General features: G+C 41.9%; 1 protein-coding gene across 4 annotated transcripts in view; it reads left to right on the top strand.

The window, feature by feature from the left end:
- grm8b (glutamate receptor, metabotropic 8b) overlaps positions 1-18,918 on the top strand; it is a 175,899-nt gene that overhangs the window by 88,345 nt on the left and 68,636 nt on the right. For all 4 annotated transcript variants that reach the window (XM_015965651.3, XM_054746526.2, XM_054746525.2 and 1 more), the window contains 3 exons: positions 8,974-9,109; positions 16,860-17,014; positions 17,097-17,234. In XM_015965651.3, the coding sequence (XP_015821137.1) occupies positions 8,974-9,109; positions 16,860-17,014; positions 17,097-17,234 (429 nt within the window). The remainder of the gene's footprint in view (positions 1-8,973; positions 9,110-16,859; positions 17,015-17,096; positions 17,235-18,918) is intronic.

Below are 18,918 nucleotides of genomic sequence, written 5' to 3'. Positions count from 1 at the left end.
AAAAGAAGCTAGAGCGACAGGCGAATCCTCAGTGCTTCTCCTGCTCGACTTATATGCAGCATTTGACACTGTCAACCATGGCTTCTTTTGTCCACACTCTCTAGCATGGACATCACAGAGAAAGTGCACGCCTGGTTTGAATTGCACCTCACAGGACGATCATTCAATGTATCTTGGCTCGGACAATATTCTGCTGTTCACCATTTTGACACAGGAGTTCCCCAGGGCTCGGTACTAGGACCTCTTCTCTTTGCCATAAACACCACCTCACTGGGTGAGATCATTCGATCACATGGCTTCTCCTACCACTGCTGTGCAGATGACACCCAGCTCTATCTGTCATTTCCACCGGACGACCACACTGTCTCTGCACGAATATCAAACTGTCTCTCTGACATATCAAAATGGATGAAATTCCACCATCTCCAACTCAACCTCTCTAAAACTGAACTACTTGTAATCCCAGCAAAACCATCCATACAGCACAATATCTCAATCCAGAATGGCTTCCTATCTCTGGCTCCTTCAAAGGCAGTTTGAAATCTGGGTGTTGTGATTGATGAACACCTGACCTTTAAATATCATGTTACCTCTGTTGCTTGTTCATGCCGCTTTGCGCTGTACAACATACGAAAGATCAGACCATACCTAACACAACATGCCACCCAGCTCCTGGTGCAATCAACTGTCATCTTTGATTACTGCAATGCCCTTCTAACTGGTCTTCCAGCCTGTACTGTGAGACCTCTTCAAATGGTCCAGAATGCAGCGGCGCTTCTGGTCTTCGATCAGCCAAAAGAGCACACGTCACCCCTCTGTTCATTGAGCTCCACTGGCTACAGCTAGCTGCATGCACCAAATTGAAATTGCTAACACTAGCATACAAAGTCTGAGATGGTACGGCTCCCATCTACCTGAATCCTCTTGCATCACAAGATCGTCGGCTAGCAGTGCCTACACCACGCTCAGGACAATCCAGACTCTTCTCATGCATCGTTCCACAAATGTGGAATGACCTTCCAAGCACTACCAGAACAGGGGCTTCCTTTTCAATTTTCAAGAAACTCCTGAAGACCCTGCTCTTCAGAGAGCATCTTCTAAACTAGCACCCTCCCTGCACCCGTGCCCCTCTCTACTGTCCACTCCTTGTTCCCTCCTCTCCATGATAGATGTCAAGTTGTTGTTGTTGTTAGCCTCAAGGGCAACATGCTGATTATCACTTGTAAGTCCCTTTGGACAAAAATGTCTGCTAAATACATAAACACAAACTTACAATCTTCTCTTCCTGAAGGAAAGTACAGGTAAGTAGGAATTACAAGGTAAGTGACAACCCCATTGGTTTTGTAAATAGTTTTGAGAAGGTTGCAGATGTAGAAGCAGGGGAAGACAGTGCCATAAAAGTTGCTGTTGATCTGAGCAATATAATGATGTGTGAAGACTCACCTCAAGAGATCTTTGTTACTCAAAATATAACACATGATGACATTCCTCTGCAAGCAATTGAGTGTGATAATGCTCATTTTGGTCACAGTGTTCAACACCAGAATGACTCAGAATGTGGTTAGTTTAACACTGTGCAATTACAGCCAAATAGCATCCTGATTGACCATTGCTATCAGATCACAGAGTTTCCCAAATCACTTAAAGGGAGAGTTCTGCCAGCAAATGAAAAGGTACGTGTAGTTCAGAAAAAGCTTAGATTGCAATCCCAGCACACAAGGAGATTGAAGGCAAGAATTTCTTCTTTGAAAAGTGTCACCAAAATTCTTCAGAAGAAACTTCTAATATCAACTGAATGTGCTTCTCTTCTTGATGGTTTGGATGGTGTTCCAAAAGAGTTGTTTCAGAAAATAAATCAGAAGAAAAGATCATATTTTTCCTGAAAACTGAAGCAATTTGCAACTACACTGCATTTTTACTCTCCTAAGGCTTATGACTATGCTAGAGAACTCAACTGTCCACCTTTGGCTGAATGGCAACATTTTTCCAGTCTGGCTAAAAGTCTGTTTAGTCTGTCTCATATTCATGACAGTTATGTCATATTGAACAACAGTTGTATTTCATTCTAATTTTAATCATTCTGTTTCAGGTGGAATTGCTGTGTGATTCCTGTGTCCTGTGGCCGATGACCTGTGTCAGCCCGGTTCTGGATGTGGCCTTGCTGAGTTCTCTGTAGCAAGGTGCTCGGCTATCTGGGAGGTGGTCTCTGTTGGTTCTGTGCTCTGTGGTGGCTGCTGGTTTCCTGGTGCTTGTGGCGGTTCCATAGTGCACCTGATCCTTGGAGGTCTCACACTCCACATCCCAGCACACGCACAGACACATGCTTGTTAATATTTGTTGTTCATGGTTTGCATGTTTAGTTGTTCATCCCACGTTTTCTAGATGATTTTTAGAAATGTTTTTTTTACAGGTGCAGTAGCTGGCTGCTGTTTTTTTATGTTGGTTTCCTAGTTAATTTTATTTTTCTCTCTTATTTACTTGTTTGTCCTCTATCAACCCTCTTCATTCCAGATTGGTTCAGCATTTACATGCTAATGTGGCGATACATAACCCAAACCAATATTACAATAACATAAACTCGTACACAAAAGGCTCCTCTTGATAGAGCAAGTCTGTTCAGCACATTCGGACAGACAGACCACCCAAATGGCTATGGAGAAAAAAATAACAGGTTTGGCCTAGCTGTTTAAAGTACAAAACCATACATGAAGTGGTCAAGACAGGTACTTGGTACTCACACTTGCTGCTTTGTGTAGCCGACGTTGAAGACACACAGGCTGTCATGTTGCTGTTAGGACATTTTCAGAGTTTTTCTTTTTAAAAATAAATAGTATTACATTTAAAGAGCAACACTTTCATATTATCATTTTACCACACTTTCTGTATACCTGTATTTTGTTGTTTTTCAATAAAGAATGACAAATTATTTAAGTTTATGGGTTTTTAACACAAAAATATCTATCTGTAAAAAATATCTACAAATATCTACAAAGCTAATATTTACATGACAAGTATGATTAGGTTTGGCAATACGGCAGCCTCCAAGGTTTATTTTAGTAAGATTTTTAAACCAAGTAAAGTTAGTAAAGAACACATTTCTATTGGCTGCTAAGAAACTGTTGGACTTTTAACAGGCCTGTTGTAGAAACAACTTGACATAAATATTCTTCCCTCCTTTTTTGTCTTAACCAAAGAAATTCCAGTAATTGAGCAAAAACATTTATTTTTTTTACATTAGATTTTATAAAACAACAGGACACAAAGTGTTGGTACATTAAAAAAAAACGTAATGTAATAAAATGGGCCCAGAGAGCTGCAGAGTGAGTGCAACATGGGGTTGAGAAGGAAGAACAGTGTTATGGCTATAGATAAAATATATCAACAACACATTAGCTATAACAGTCAGGGATATGTTTATCCTGTTTGCCTTGAAATTAAACCCGTCCTAAAGTCAAAATTCAAAAGCAGCGAGACTCCCACCTGGAAGTCTTTCACGGCTTTTGGAGCTGGCCATTAAGACAATCGGCAATACTAGTTAAAAAAAATATCATTTCCCCTATTTGTGAAATGAACTCTGTCTGACAAAAACATCCCTGGACTGTCAAGTCTGATGTGAGGATGCACAACAACGGCACCACTTAAGCTAGAAATAAGTGTAGCCATAACGCTGTTGACAAACCTCCTGGCCTTCTCAATTTTAGCAGGTTTTACACCTGCCCTCCAGCTACACCTTTGGGTGATGGATGACATGATGATCATCATATGAGGGTGTAGAAGGTGAAGCCGGTGCAGGTCCTCCTTCATCATGTTCACCAGCTTCACACTGCTGACCACCCCCATGTCATTGCCGCCACAGTGGATAAGAAGGACATCAGGAGCTGCTCTTCCTTGCAGGGAGTGGAAAAAGAAGGGGAGAAGGTCTTTCCACCTCAGTCCGCCCCAACCGAACCAGGAGACACGGACGTCAGGGAGGCCAAGGTTGTCTCCGAGGGTCTCTGCAGCTCTCTGGGCACCACACCTCACGTAGCTGTCTCCAATGATCCAAATGGCCTTGGAGAAAAAAATAACAGGTTTGGCCTTGCTGTTTAAAGTACAAAACCATACATGAAGTGGTCAAGACAGGTACTTGGTACTTACACTTGCTGCTTTGTGTAGCCCATTTTGAAGACACACAGGCTGCCATGGTGACCTTTTAACAGATCTAAGAAAAAAATGCAATAAAAGAATGAAAATTAAAAACTCCCAGACCTCATTTCATGATTGCTAATCAGCTGTGGCTGATTTATTGTTTGGATCACAGTGAGTTACATTAATTCTAATACATTTTTATTTCTATTACACATACATACTTTTTAATCATTATTTTCACATGACTGTTATCAGGCTGTCTTGTTCTGGTTCTCATGATAATTCCGTTTCTTCCAGTAAGTTATCTTGTGCTTACTTCATCTGTATAATGTCTCTTTACTTTTGGTGACTTGTACGGAGTCCAGAATAAAGGCTACTTGGCTGTACAAGATACAAACATGTATTACGTTTTAGAAATATATGAAATATATTTAGCCTGCTAATTTATCTCAAATACTAATAACTACCATATTTTCTGAACTATAAGTCACATTTTTTTTCATAGTCTGGCCGGTCCTGCGACTTAAGCCTGGTTTATGCTTCTCCGTCAGCTCCGCAAGGGAAAGACATGCACGGATTGACGGAAGAGTTTTGCTCTTTTACTTCTCCATCTCCTGGGGAGTGTTGCAAAGCAATTGCCCGGCAGGACCACATAGGGCGTAGCGCTGTTCTGTGGTATCCTGTCATGTATCCGGTCCAAGATAGTGTGTTTATATTGTGTTTTTTGTGTATATAAGAGACTTTTAACACGGACATATTTGTCTCTCATTCTCCCACCGCTTCATGCGCTCCCCACCTCTAAACCCACGTTTCCTGTCATTTCCGTCCACAAATAAAATGCTTGCTGCACATCTTTTCACTCCTCCAGTCACGGGAGAATTAATCGTTCATATTTTAAGAGTCTTTTTCGCGAGGTATTCTTCAAGCTTCTCCGTGTCTGCCGCTAGTTAAACTCGGCTCTCTTTGCAATGGCGGCGCTGTAAACAACAGCGGTGTCCTGACCAATCACAAGCTTGCGTAATCCGTCTCGTTCGACGGATGTTTAAAAAAGTGGGCTCGACTCCGTACGTACTTGCGTGCCTGCCGGAGCCCTACGCAAGGACGGATAATGGCGTTGCGTGTCTCCGCACTGACGCAGATGGAGAAGCATAAATCAGGCTTTATACTCCGGAGCGACTTATATACCAAATATATAGGCTGTACCGTGCTGTTGCGGGCCGGCTCTGGACTAGGAATGAGCTCCCCTACCCTGCTGGGAATAAAAAACACACAGCCATCACCTGCTGGAGCCTGTGGTGCACTGTTACTCACCTGATCCGGCCCAAGAGTGAGCTCCCCTGACCCACAGGAAACTAAAAACATGCAGCCATCACGTGCTGGAGATTGTGGCACGCAGCTGCGGGCTGGATCCAACCCAGGTTTCAGCTCCTCTGCCCCCCCATCACCTGCTACAGCCTGTGGCGCCCTGCTGCGGGCTCCGACCCAGGAATGAGCTCCCCTGTCCCGGTGGAAGGGTTTCAAACACCACCAACCGTGGCGTGCTGTTGCGCCCGCGTTGTTTATTCTGTTATTATTACCAGTACTTGTCTTGCAATGTGAAACTCTTGGTCTCAGTTTTTGTAAGAAAAATAATAGAATTTCCCCCAAAATGCGACTTATATTTGTTTTTTTCTTCTTCATTATACATTTTATGGCTGGTGCGACTTATACTCCAGAGTGATTTATAGTCCGGAAAATACGGTATGTTAAAAATATTGAAAACTTGCTCAAAGCAAAATATATTTTCATTAATGAAATAACTTATAAACTTACAGATCTAATACTTTTTTATTCACAGAAAGATAGTTTTCATGAAAAAGCGCCGCAACCCTCCACACAAACTCCGTGTTAGCTTCAGGTCGCTGGTGTTCCAGAGTTAGCTCCGGTTGTAGCTAGGTAGCTCTCCATTAGCTTAGCTCCCACCTCCACGTTAGCTTCAGGTTAGCTTGTAGCTAGTTCGACTGGTGTCGTCATTTGATCCCAGCCTTACAGCCCCACCCTCAGCTCCACCTCTCTTCCCTTTTGTGGAATTGTCTGGGCTTGACGGAACCTGTGACACGGTCAAAATGGCGGTAGTGGCCACCGCCCATTTTTCATCAAAGAAAATGTGAAATGTTTGGAGTTCAAATATCACTTTTGAAATATTTATTGATTTCATTTTCCATTTCACATTATTTAGCATGAGGGAGACTAGGATTTGGTGAGAATAATATTTTGTCAAAGAAGAGGCAAATACATACTTTTTCTAAGTATATCCATCTGCTCTTGAGACAAAGAAAAGCCCAAGTCTAAATAGCCCAAAGTTGATATCAAAGCCAGTTCATATGAGCTGTTGCCATCTTTGTTATTTCAGTAGCATTCCACCCACCAACAGAGTGCTGTGATTGGCCCACTAAACCAGTAGAGTACTGTAATTGGACCGCTACGGAGCCATTGCCATCTTAGTTTTGCTCAGTCTTCGTAATTTCCTGCCCACCAAACCAACAGAGCGCTGTGATTGGAACGCTACGGCCTTTCCTTTCTTTTGGCTCTTGGAGAGGACAGACAGTTTTTTCCTCCTTTCCTCCCTATCTTATCCCCAAGGCTCTTTGTCTGTCTCTGGGTGTATGGCACTTCTGCATTTTTTCTGGAAACTGGAAATGATTAAAAATGGACCTGGTCAGTTGGTCTCTCAACGCGATTGACAACATTTTTTCAATGATGAGAACGGGAGAAGGGGCTCCCGGGTGCCCCTCTGCGACAGAGCCAGTTGGGCATATCATGGACTCCTGGAAACAGTGGAACCTGATCTGCCTCTCTCAGCTGTCTGTAGAGGATTCTGAAGACGTCTGGATATTCGTGGTGTTGGTGTCAGGTTTCCTGCTTTTTGGCCTGGGAGGTATACCTGGCTTACCAGAAAATTAACGAGCTGTCGAGGAATATTGGCTCTTTCCTGGAGCTCAGGGATGGATTACACCGCGCTGTGAACACACAAACTCATATAAATGTTGAGATGAGTCGTAAGCTTGGAACTTTGGCTGAGATTCATGCATTGGCACAAAAGATGAATGCGATCAAGGAGCGAGTGGATGAATTAGCACGGATTGGGATAGATTAATTTACGCCATTATTGGATTCAGAGGGGTTGAGGACCAACGGAACTTTAAGACAGAGAGGAAATTATCTCTGTCTGGCCCCAAAACAATTACTTATCTGAATCTGTTCTCTGTCTTTGCCCATGTATGTCTGATCTCAGAATTGTGTGTACTGAAACTCTAATTTCCCTCGGGGATTAATAATCTTTGAATTGAATTGAATTGAATGTCAGTCAGTGGAGCAGTCTGTCATTACATTGTGGTAGAACTACATAAAACATAAAAACAACAGAAAACAATTCATCATTCTTGTAAATAAATGCACTGTGATTGGTCAGCCACAATAGTGGCCAGGGCCGTGGAGGGTCCAATGGAGCGTTGCTAGACCGAATTTTGCTTTGGCAAATGACGGTCTAGATTCTAGGCTAGAGTTTTCCAGCATGCATGGCCTGTTTAGGGTCAAAGGGCCAATATTCTGCTAGAGAGCAAAATTCATCACTTACAGCAGGTGGTCCAGGTCCTGAAGCGGCAGAGGGTTGGCCCCAGATCATCACACCACCTCCATGTTTGAATTCTGGTATGGCGCTAATTCACTACACGCTACACAACAACCAGCTAATGAACTTTGCATCGGAGCAGGTTAAGTTGCTGAATTTTTTTGGTTAAATACAATCATTATAGAATGAAATCAAATGAACTTTCATGTGAAACAGTGATGAATGTTTACAGTGGCTTGGTGCTGATGAGGTGACTGCTGCATTGATGTAGTTTTCTGTGGCTGCTGAAATCACACAGACAAAGTAAACTACAGCATAAAACAGAATTCTTTAGTGGGTGAATCATTTATCAACCTTAATCTGATGAAATTTAGCAGTTTTTTTTTCTATCAGTCCTGGATTTTGCCAAGATGAGAATCATGACACATCAGGACATCAACAGGACAAAGTGAGGAAATTGCCTATTACATTTGAAGAGCCATTGTCAGAGACAGAAAATGTGCTCTTCTCCTTATTGTGTCACAAAGCTGTGAGCGTCTGATTGGATGTGATGTTAGAGCATTCTGGGACCCTCATTCAGACAACATTCACTTATGAGGATGAAGTGATGCATAGACCTAATCCAGGGATTGTTTTGCTTCATTTGGCTTCCAGTTTTAGGGTCTGTTAGTTTAAAATCCTTTAATGAAACTAAACTGGACAGTTTCATGTCACAGTTCATACGAAGGCCAAGGGGTAGATCTGGAAAGAGCCATTTTTCCTCATTCCATGCCAACTAACAGTACTTCTGAAAAGTTTTAGCTCCAATCAAATGGCAATGCGGCTGCCAAGCGTGTTGAATTGATTTGATTTCCAGCAGATTTCGACAGCGTTCTTTACTTGCTTTCACTCAAGAAGTGAGTATCAGACTCACTTGAAATCCTAGGAATTTACTTCATATCCCAAGAACTCAGGTCTGAGGAGATATGAAAATTCGACCGAAACAAATGGATGTTTTAGGTTAGAAGGTGAAACATCACATGTATGTTCAAGCCTGTTAAACACAAGTTAGTCAAACTGAAATGATCTCCATCCTCGTTACAGAACCCTGTGACTGAAAAAGAAAAGAAGAATGACATAAGGAGGTTGTTGGGCCAATCAGAGAGGCTCAAAGAAAAAACAGTTCCCCAGGCAAATGCTAACAATAGCTTTGTTTGATGTAATAATTATTCAGCAGTAAATCTCTTTTTCATCAGGTGGGGTGTGCATCGCTCAGTCACTGAAGATTCTCCGGGAACCAAGACCGGGAGAGTTTGACAAGATCATCCTTCGTCTGCTGGAGACACCTAATGCTCGAGCTGTCATCATGTTTGCAAATGAAGACGACATTCGGTAAAAACCATCGCAGCACAAGATGTTGATCAATATGAATTAATCTGACCATGATTATCGTGTGCAAGTGCTTAAAATAAAATAAAATTAAAAAAAATAAAAAAATAATTCACACACACACGCCTGCCTTTAGGTGGCGAGTGAGAACAAAGTAGTCTTAAATGTCAAACTGGATCCGTATCTCTTGCTCCATCAAAGAGAGTTAGAAACTTGGGTGTTGTGATCGATGACCAGCTGATTCTTTATGATCACGTTGCCTTTGTCGCTCGTTCGCTCATTTTGCATTTTGTAACATAGAAAAGATCGTATCCAACACACCAGCCAGCTCCTGGTGCAGACTACCGCCATCTCCCACCATGACTGTGGCAACGCCCTTCTTGCTGAAACCTCTGCGGGTGGTCCAGAACTTGGCTACATGTTGAGTTTTAAAATCAGTCTAAAAAGATCTGAACTGAGCAGCTCCTATCTAATTGAATCCTCTTGCAAAGACTAACGTCATGACTCAGTGATTCTGGTCATGTTACGACTGTAATGGAAAGGAAGGGTATTACAATTGAATTAATGACCAGAGATATTAATGATCCATACCTGGCATGGGTCCCATCTCTGGACCTGGGCTTTCTTAAATCAGAAGTGGTTCTTTTTATTACAGGGAAATTTAAAATTAAACAATTTGCATGAACTGAGAGACAAGAGAAGAGAGAGAGACCTTGGAATGTTTAAGAAAATTTATTATCTAAATTATTTTAAACAATTAACGGGACTAACTCTCTAATGATGGTTGTGAATGGAATGTAATGAGGTGGAGTGTGTGTTGGTGCGATGTCAGTTCAGAACCTCCGTCTGGAGAAGCGAGTCTGAGTGGGAGATGTTGTTTTGCTCCTAACTGATCGACGTTTGAACTTTAGTCATGAAAGACATGAGACGCTATCTTGTGCCGTTCCACATTACCCGTCAGGGACTTCCGTGTTAGATCCGGCTGCCAGGTCCTCGGACCCTCCTCTTGGTACTGGAGCCGATGAAACAGTGTCGGCAGCACGACAAACCAGTCTTTGGATAGTCTCCAGGTAAAAACGGCAGGTGTTTCACAGCGTCAAAGGGACCCCCTTTGGGTCAGCGAGTTCAGCTTTTATTCTGAAGGAACCGTTTGTCATGTTGGGTATATATTTAACCCAGGACATGAAAGAATCACAAGTGGAGACGAGGGTGAGTAGAATGCAAATAAAAATTTATTAAGGAACGTGTTGTAAACTTAAAGCGCTGCTCCAGACGAGAACAGGAAGAACCGCGATTGGGAAAGTTAAAATCCTTGGTGAGACTGGGCTGGATGGTGAAGCCAAACGGGAACAGAGAACGAGGCTGAGGATCCAAACTGAGATGCGTGAACAGGTATATGGCAGACAGGAAGGCAGGGATTGCTGTAGATCCGGAGGAGGTTGGTAGGCAGGCAGGTAACAGGTAGGGTGACAGGCGAGCGGCAGAGAGCGAGGAGACCAAGGGACGGTGAGCAACGTGTAGTAGGTTTAACAACTCCAGGCAGTGGTGAGTAATCCTGAGTGACAGATGAGTAGAAGTTTCAAAACACAAGACCAGGACTGACAGGAACTGACTGACTAAAACACATGCTGAATATTTGAAGCTTAAACTTGAGACAAAGCTAGTGTTACCCAAAGGCGAGTATCGACCGGCACTGGAGTTGTTTCACACCGCTCCTTAAGTACCCCTGGTCCTCTGATCAGGAGATCAGGAGCAGCTGGCTCTCTGACACGCCCACCTGACAACACAAACTGGGAACAACTGTTGTGCATTATGAGAGCTGATTAGTGAGCAGGGCAGATTGTGACACCGTTGTTTGTTGGTAACAACGACAGGATTTTCCAGCTTGACAGTTCTCAGCTTAAAAGTAAAACGTACAGATGGCCAGTACGTACTTCACTTAGCAATGATGGACATCAGATGATCTTGAGAGCTGGTTGAATACTGAACTCGAAATGGCGTTGTTCTGTTTTATTAATCTTGGTTGTTTACGATTCTGGACGAATCGCAGTGGACAGATTAAATAAACACCACAGAGACTCTGCCACGCTTCAGAATGAAGGTTCTGATTGGTTGAGTAAACAATGTGTCATGTGTTGACATTACGTGGATCAGGATGTCTAGTGCAGTTAGACCAAAGTCATATTACTCATTAAACATATTAATCATAACATTGTGATTTCACAGATCGGTCACATGGTTATTATTGACTAACAGTTGTTTTGATTAGATTTATTAGACTAGAGTTCTTTGATTAATTAAAAAGAAAGCATTCTTCTTCTTTCTTCTGTCTTCTTGCTGGAATGTAAACATTAGAAGTAAATGCATGACCTTGGCTGTTCATGCACACTGGCACTGTGTCACAAGGACAGCTGTTAGAGGGGAGAAATGGTCCCTTCATCACGTTACACGACCCTGACAGGAGGTGTTCAAATGTGAGGGAGGGGGTACGATGAGAAACATGACAGTGGATTTAAAATGGGTTTAGTTGTCTTGTTTGTTGTGTGTAACGTCACCAAATGGACTGATTTTGAGATCCCATAGTTCAGATGCACGGCCAGAGCAAACAACCCAGGCTACACACGTTCTGCTGTATTTTACCCTGACAGGAGATGGAATGTCTGCACGCAGGCTCTTTAATCAGATGACTTCATCAGCTGAGCGCAGCTTCATCAGATAATAAAGATGAACAGTAGCATTCCTTTCCCCAAGGTTCCTCACAAGAGAACTCCTAAAATACACTTTTATTCCCAGAAGAAACAAAGATTTCATAATATAAGTAATCATTTTATATTTCAGAATAATCCTCGAAGAAAAGAAGATCTTACTATTAATAATCACTAAATATTGCCATGTATAATTATAAATGATGAAATGTTTCATGAATCTGTTCAATGATGCTAAGTATGTTTACTGGATTAGATCACACACCAGACAAAATGTAAGGCTAAATTAAGAAGCACTACACATAAATTATCCTTGTTTTGCAGACTCAGCAGCTCTGCATCACAGAGTGTGCGTTCTGAGAATTCTTGATAACTTTGGTAATAGATAAACAGCGGGCTATAAAACCAGCCACTCTGCTTCTCCTCTGTTCAGTCCGAACATCCGACAGAACAAGAGTTTGGAGAGCAAGCGGAGGCCGGCCACCTCTTAGCAAATCTCTAACTCAAAGGAAGGATTTTGACACGCGGTAAAAACCTTAAGATTTTGCACCTGCAAAGCTGAGGACAAGAGATTTTTCAAAGCTCATTTAGCAACACTCCTTTAGAGGTAATTTTGAGACGCTTGGTTTCATCCAGTCCACCTGTGTTACCTGGAGCGATCCTAGACCAACCTGGTCGTACTAGGAGTTAGTCTACGGACTTCTGTGCTTGGGGGTCTCCAACCCCCCTGACATTTCGGATCCATAAGGGCACCTCCACTTGGGTACGTAGAACACAGTGAGATAGCGTTTGTATGCAGTTTGATAAAAACAGCTTACAGCTCAGATGCAAACCAAATTTTTATGTTATCCAGAACTCACCTCTCTCTGAGATACGGAGATTTTGACTCTGAAATACTATATTCACACCTAGTTCCAGACACCCATTTCTTAGTTCGCATCCACTCACAGTAAATAATAGTTTAAACCATTTGTCAAGGCTTAAAATTGTTTGTAAAATAAATTCTTATTTGTTTGCAAACAGTGACTGGTTCTTGAATCAAAACGAAGTGTGACAATCCCTTAATAATTAAAAGAATGCTAGAACCTTCTGATTAATCATCCTACGACCAAGCAAGGTGATATTCTCTACTAATAGAGTATTGCAGCTATTGGTCACAAAGTAATGAGAATAGAAATAAATAGCTCTTAAGCTATTCATTTAATCCAATTAACCCTCTGTTGACTTCATTACATGTGAAAACAAGACACACTAAACAAGACTAAAAGGTTAAAATTTAAAAGACCAATTATCAACAATAAAAACACCTGGTTAAAACGTTAAAAGTTTTACCAAGCTAGAAGGTGTTTTTAAAAATCACAAAGTTTATTAATAAAAACCATCATACTACGAAAACAAAGAGTGTTTTAAAAGCCCAAAGTCAGTAAACTACTAGGTTAACCTTAACAGTCACAGTTCTACAAACAAAGGGGTTAAAACACAAAATGTGTGGCATAGAGAAGAGCAGAACCCTTAGACTGCTGCCTCCCAGACTCCTGATGGCACAGCCTTTTTACCCCAGGTTTTACTGAGGAGCTGGAGTGAGTTCTATTTGTGTAATAGCCTTTGTGTTTTGTAAAACAGAAGATGAGTCAGAACCCCCTGGCTTCCTCCTGCCACAACAGGTGTATATGGTCAGAGGACCTTTGTTTGTAAAAATCCTGTGGTTGTCAGGGCCTGTGTCTGTGTCTTCCTTCATGTGTCTCCTGATGTTTCTCTATCCCTCTCTAGATTCCCCTCTGTGTCTCATAGCACCCTCATGTGTCTTTTGTCTGCATCTCAGTTAAAGTGTCATGTTGTTACCCTTTTAAGATCATTCCTCCCAGGTCAGCTCCAGCCTCTTTGTCCTCAGCTCTGTATATGTGTGTGTGTTTGTGTGTGTGCGCGTCCTCCCCAACTCAGGGTAAGTGTGTGTGTGTATGCGTGTCCTCCCCAACCCAGGGTAAGTGTGTGTGTGTGTGTGTGTGTGTGTGTGTGTGTGTGTGTGTGTGTGTGTGTGTGTGTGTGTGTGTGTGTGTGTGTGTGTGTGTGTGTGTGTGTGTGTGTGTGTGTGTGTGTGTGTGTGTGTGTGTGTGTGTGTGTGCATGTCCATTCCCCAGTTCAGTGTATGTAGGTGTGAGTTTATGTGTGTCAGTGTGTGTATGTGTGAGTCCTTCCCTCAGTATTTAGGTTTAGTTTTTGTGTTTTAGGTGTATCTGTCCTCCTTTGGTTCTGCTTCCCCCATTTAGATAAATTATTGTCACCTGCTTCCCTCCAGCCCTCACCCCACACACCTGCTGCCATTTTCCCTAATTACTCCTCCCTGTGTATTTAAGCCCTGTCTTGTCTCTGCCTTGTGTCGGTCCATTGTAGTATTTCTGTCAAGCCTTCTCTAATCTCAAGCTTTTTGAATCCCAGTCTCTTCTAGTCTTCAGTATTTTGTCTCTAGCTTGGAAATTGGATATTTTTGGACTTATTGGCTCCCTGCCTTTGGATTTATTTTTGCTTGTTCTCGGCTCATCCAAATAAATGATATTTTCTTATATCACCATCTGCCTCGTGTCATCTTGGGTTCTGCATTTTGGGTCCTACCAACACCGTAACGTGACAGTGGTCAGTTTAAAGTAGGGTTGTCACGATCCTAAAATTTCAAACTCGATTCGATACTGGGGGGGGAAAAACTCGATACTCGATTTCGATACTATTTCGGAACACCAATTTATTGAACAAGTTTATTCAAAAAATAACATTCCTCAATTTATATTGCAAAAATTAAAGTGTGTAAAGTGCTTAAACCTTACAAGTATCAGCATTTTTTAAAACGTGCATACAAAAACTGTCGAAAGTTAACACTTTAAATCATGAATTGTCTCACTATATACACTATTTGCAGAGTGATGTTTTGCTGCTTAAACTCTGTTTAAGGTGCATTTTTGTCATAAGATGTAATGCCATATGTTTTGTTCTGTACTTTTGAACAACTCTGTTGGTCAATAAAGGGAGAAAACAAATTTCTCCACAGTAGGACAAAGGTACATCAACCGGTAATCTTAATAAAAACAGATTGGCGCACGGCAGTGATGCCATTGAAAGCCCCGGTTAGAATAGCCGCGGCTAGTCTGTTCACGCCTAGAAATCCCAGACCCGCTCCAAACGAACAGGGGAATCATGTTAAGGATTCCTAACAAAACCTTTCGACATGAAGATGTTTTGGTGCAGATAATGTCTTATTTCGAGGCTGCACCATGGGTGCCCGTCCGCACCCGTTATATGGATATACACTGATGGTGATTCGCCGATGGATCTAAATACCCCGGGGAATCCAAGTAGCACCAAAGTTGTCAGCGTGAGTAAACAAACATACTACATGCTAGAAATTAAGTCCGGGTTGCAATAAACGGGAGTTTTCCTTTAAGCACATAAGCGTGAATATACAACTGCGTGTCGGGCTTGGTATGCTAATTAAGTTGGGCTGTGAAGCGCCTCCCAAATTTGCAGTTTATGTTTTTATTTATTTATTTGGCAGACAAAGCTTGGATCGGAGACAACTCGCGTGGGAAATTGCAATGTAGCCATGCGGCGTCTTCTTCTTCTGTTTGTCTGGGAGGCGGAGGCTGCTTTACGGCATCTGGCTGTCGTGCGTGTCGGTGTACTTGAAGAAGGCTGTGTATAATAGTCCATAATATCGATACCACAGGGATGGAATATCTAATGTAGATACCACTTTTAGCATCGATTTATATCTAGGTATCGATTTTTTGACAACACTAGTTTAAAGTATTCTGTTTAACATCTGAAAACCCAGGAGCCAACAATATGAATAAATGTGTGTTTTAACCATTTTGGGAGTACCAGTATTTTCAAATCCTTTTATATTAAATCAGTATTTGGATTTTCCCATCCTGCACTTGGCTTTTTGTGTTACGCCCATCCTTCATTTTAACTCAAACCTTGGTCGTAACAGGTCATCAAAGGATTATCAGCACTAAACCATGCTAAATACAATCCAGACCCTTTTTATGGGTAGTTCTACAATGGAGGAATGAGCTACCAGCATAAGGGTGACCCTGTCTAGCTGTAGGAAACACCTAGTGGCACCCACACTGTCTCTATCCCTTGTTACTCTCCTGGACTCTCTTCACGCACTTACCTCTGTGCTTGCACTCTATTTCTATGTTGTCAGCCTTGTCACCTCAGACAGAGCATGACTAGTCTTCTTCCTTCTTTTGCATTCATTAGTACCTGGTTACCCACTCAGCACCAGTAATATGGTTGCTTTTTAGAACCCGATTCAGTGCGGTTCCAAGCCAACCGAGCCAGGCCGAAAATGAGAGATCAAAGATTCGTGTCCACTGACAGGCTAGGGGGTGGAGTCATTCCAAACTCCTGAGCTTTCTACTTTACTGCAGCCTTTTCCAGGCCTCTTCTTTTCAGAGTCTGAGAACAAGTTACAAACATCCCTGTTATTTCTGCCAACGTGGTGTTGTGTTTTTGTCACCTACAGATCACCTTACACTCAGCATTTGGTCGCCAGCAAGCATTGATGAGCCCACCCACTAGAGCGCTTTCTCAGTTGTAATTAAAAAACACCCAAACCGTGTAGAGATTAACCACACAGATTAGTGGAAATGCACTATAAGTAGCTAATTGTTAGCTTTGACTTAGCATTGTCTTCATTTGGGAGTTTCTTTGGACAAAAGCATCTGGGAATTGTTTTATTATGGATACAATTTACTAACGAAAAGGGAAAAAAAACACAAGTGAACAATTCAAATAAAAAGTGTAATAATGCAGTAACGTTCTACAGATTAACTTGCATGTCATCTGCAGACACACCGATTTATTCCAATGTCTGTTACATATGTTTTTTGTTTGGACATGTTACCATTTTGATTGAAAACATGGTACCAAAAAAGCTGAAGCATTCGTAATATAACTATTTTTGTTTAAATGAAGGTGAAAAAGGAAAGAGGTTGTTAACAGTTCTTTAATGTTTTTCTTGTTGATTTAATCATCTGTGATTCTGAAAGACGAATCTTGGACGCAGCAAAACGTCACAACCTCACGGGACACTTCCTGTGGGTGGGCTCCGACAGCTGGGGTTCCAAGATTTCTCCAGTGGTCCAGCAAGAGCAGGTGGCTGAGGGAGCCGTGACCATTCTGCCTAAGAGGACATCTGTGGACGGTGAGACAGCTACACGTTAAACCTCATAACTAATATGTGTGAGGAGGCTGGGGCTGGAGTGATGAGTCCTGTTTCTCTGTAGCGTTTGATCGTTACTTCAAGAGCCGCTCTCTGTCCAACAACCGGCGAAACGTCTGGTTTGCTGAGTTCTGGGAGGAAAACTTTGGCTGTAAGCTGGGGATGCATGGCAAGAAACCTGGTCTCCCTAAAAAATGTACAGGTAAGACACAGGTCAACACAACCAACAATCCACAACATACATCATCAAAATCTGTGAAAAAGAACAGAGAACTGACATTAGAAAATATAAAAACTGGTCCTTAACAGATCTTAAAAGGAGGAAGTGCACCCTCAGACTGAGATAAAAACCATGATAATTACTCTTAGAAAGCATTTAACGCGTCTGACAAATGTCCCTGGAGTGAAAACCTCAACAGCTTCACCTCCAGACTGTGCAGCACTCCATCTATATCCAAACCCGACACCGTCTCAGACTCTAAAGGACTCCATACCCCAACTCTAACCCAGCACATAATATTAAAAACACGCAGCACACATATTTATGAAACATGAGCTTTCAAACAACAATTTAACTGTTAATTTTGACAAGAAATTTTAAAGGTGTGGGTGACTGAAAATAACTTTTTTTTATTTATTATTGTCAATTCTGATGAGTCACTCTGAGTTTTTCATGCAGGTCTAACATGAAAATAGTCTCCTACACCTATCTTCTGCATTAGCTTCTGATAGAAAATAGACGGTGAAACTCTAGGATTAGAAAAGTCTGACAGATCTACGTCACACTGTCACTTAACATTTACAGACTCATCCATCTTGACTCAAGGCCGGGAAGGCTGTTGTTGGTTTAGCGTCCAGGAAACAGCAGAGAACGTCTCAGCTAGTAGAAGCTAACCGTTAGCATTAGCAATTCCACTACACAGCAGAGGTCTTCCAGGCTTGTGTTATTTGTGGAGATAAAACATCAACATCGAAAGCAGAGTCATGTTGCTGTTAGCCAATCAGAGAAAAGATGTTTCAATATCAGGAAAAAAATTCCAAAACCTGCTTCAATTAAATTATATTAAATTCAAGTTTGTTTACATAGCGCCAAATCACAACAAGAGTTGTCTCAAGGCACTTCACATCTACACAGCATTTATACCAAGAAGTGTTTCGATGGTTACATTGTGATTTCTTAGTAAAAATTGTATTTAGTAAGAGATAAACATTATTGTATTTATTCTAGTGAATCCATAATTAATTCAACAGGTAAACTAGCAGTAGCACATTCAATGTCAAAGAAAGTAAAATGTTATTATCAGGAGAGGGAGAATGTTTAAGTGGTTAGCAGCAGTGTGCTAGATGATGGCCCCCTCCATGAGGCCACCACAGCTCAGCAGAACATCATTGTAGCTTCTTCTGGGGAGAAAATCACTTAGAGAAAAAATAAAGTTAGCAGCTGAAATGGCAGGAAATAATACAGTTAAAGAGCAAATTGTAGAAGAATGTAGTAGAGTGTGGAAAGTGGTCAGTGTATCCTCCAGCAGTCTAAGCCTATAGCAGCATAACTACAGAGATAACTCTGGATAACCTAGCCTTTTAGATGGAGGCATGTTGGAGGCAGGGCAAGGGAGAGCCATCTTTACCGACTGTACACTCCACCTCCCTCTACTCCCCCACTTGTCCAGATTTAGGCTAACATCAGATTTTAACCACAGGCCCTATCAAATGAAAATGTTTTAAGCCTAGTCTTAAAAGTAGACAAGGTGTCTGCCTCACAGACTAAAGCTGGGAGCTGGTTCCACAGGAGAGGAGCCTGATAACTAAAAGATCTGCCTCCCATCCTAATTTTAGATATTCTGGGAACCACCAGTAAACCTGCAGTCTGAGAGCGAAGTGCTCTG

This window comes from Nothobranchius furzeri, chromosome 14 (assembly GCF_043380555.1).
Source record: "Nothobranchius furzeri strain GRZ-AD chromosome 14, NfurGRZ-RIMD1, whole genome shotgun sequence".
Classification (NCBI taxonomy): Eukaryota; Metazoa; Chordata; class Actinopteri; order Cyprinodontiformes; family Nothobranchiidae; genus Nothobranchius; species Nothobranchius furzeri.
This window is presented reverse-complemented; position numbering and strand designations above follow the sequence as displayed.